Below are 412 nucleotides of genomic sequence, written 5' to 3'. Positions count from 1 at the left end.
AAGAAGAAGAGACTCTGGTGTTCAGGTCTACTGGAGATCATCAAAAGGATTATTTCCGAGTTGTCTGTCTGGTTCTGATTGGCCATTTCACAGCTGTAAAAAGGAATGAAAGAGATGAATATGTGATTTAACTACACCCTCCCCTTTGATCTAAATATAGGTATACATGATTATTTTACCCCTAATGCAGGTCTCAATTTGGTTGGTTTTGCTTCTTTTCCATTGGCCCTATTTACTTTTGGGGTGATGTGACAGTGCTGCACACACACATACACATGTACAAACACACGCACACATAGGTACACGGCCCACAAATTTAAGCCTGTATACTCTTCCTTTTACAGAATGTATCTCAATTATCCACAAGATTCCAAGCACATCTATGGATATAATTACCCAATAACAGTGATTC

General features: G+C 38.8%; 1 protein-coding gene across 1 annotated transcript in view; it reads right to left on the bottom strand.

The window, feature by feature from the left end:
• LOC103054763 (olfactory receptor 1F1-like) overlaps positions 1 to 86 on the bottom strand; it is a 948-nt gene extending 862 nt beyond the window's left edge. Inside the window, exon 1 of the mRNA XM_007440207.1 lies at positions 1 to 86. This exon is cut by the window's left edge and continues 862 nt beyond it. Within this exon, the coding sequence (XP_007440269.1) occupies positions 1 to 86 (86 nt within the window).
• Between the last annotated feature and the right edge of the window lie 326 nt (positions 87 to 412).

Source organism: Python bivittatus, unplaced genomic scaffold, assembly GCF_059951505.1.
Source record: "Python bivittatus isolate LINGU-HERP-01145 unplaced genomic scaffold, Pbiv_v1 ctg000220_np1212, whole genome shotgun sequence".
In the NCBI taxonomy this organism is placed as follows: domain Eukaryota; kingdom Metazoa; phylum Chordata; class Lepidosauria; order Squamata; family Pythonidae; genus Python; species Python bivittatus.
The sequence above is the reverse complement of the archived record's forward strand: the minus strand, read 5'-3'. Positions and strand labels throughout refer to the sequence as shown.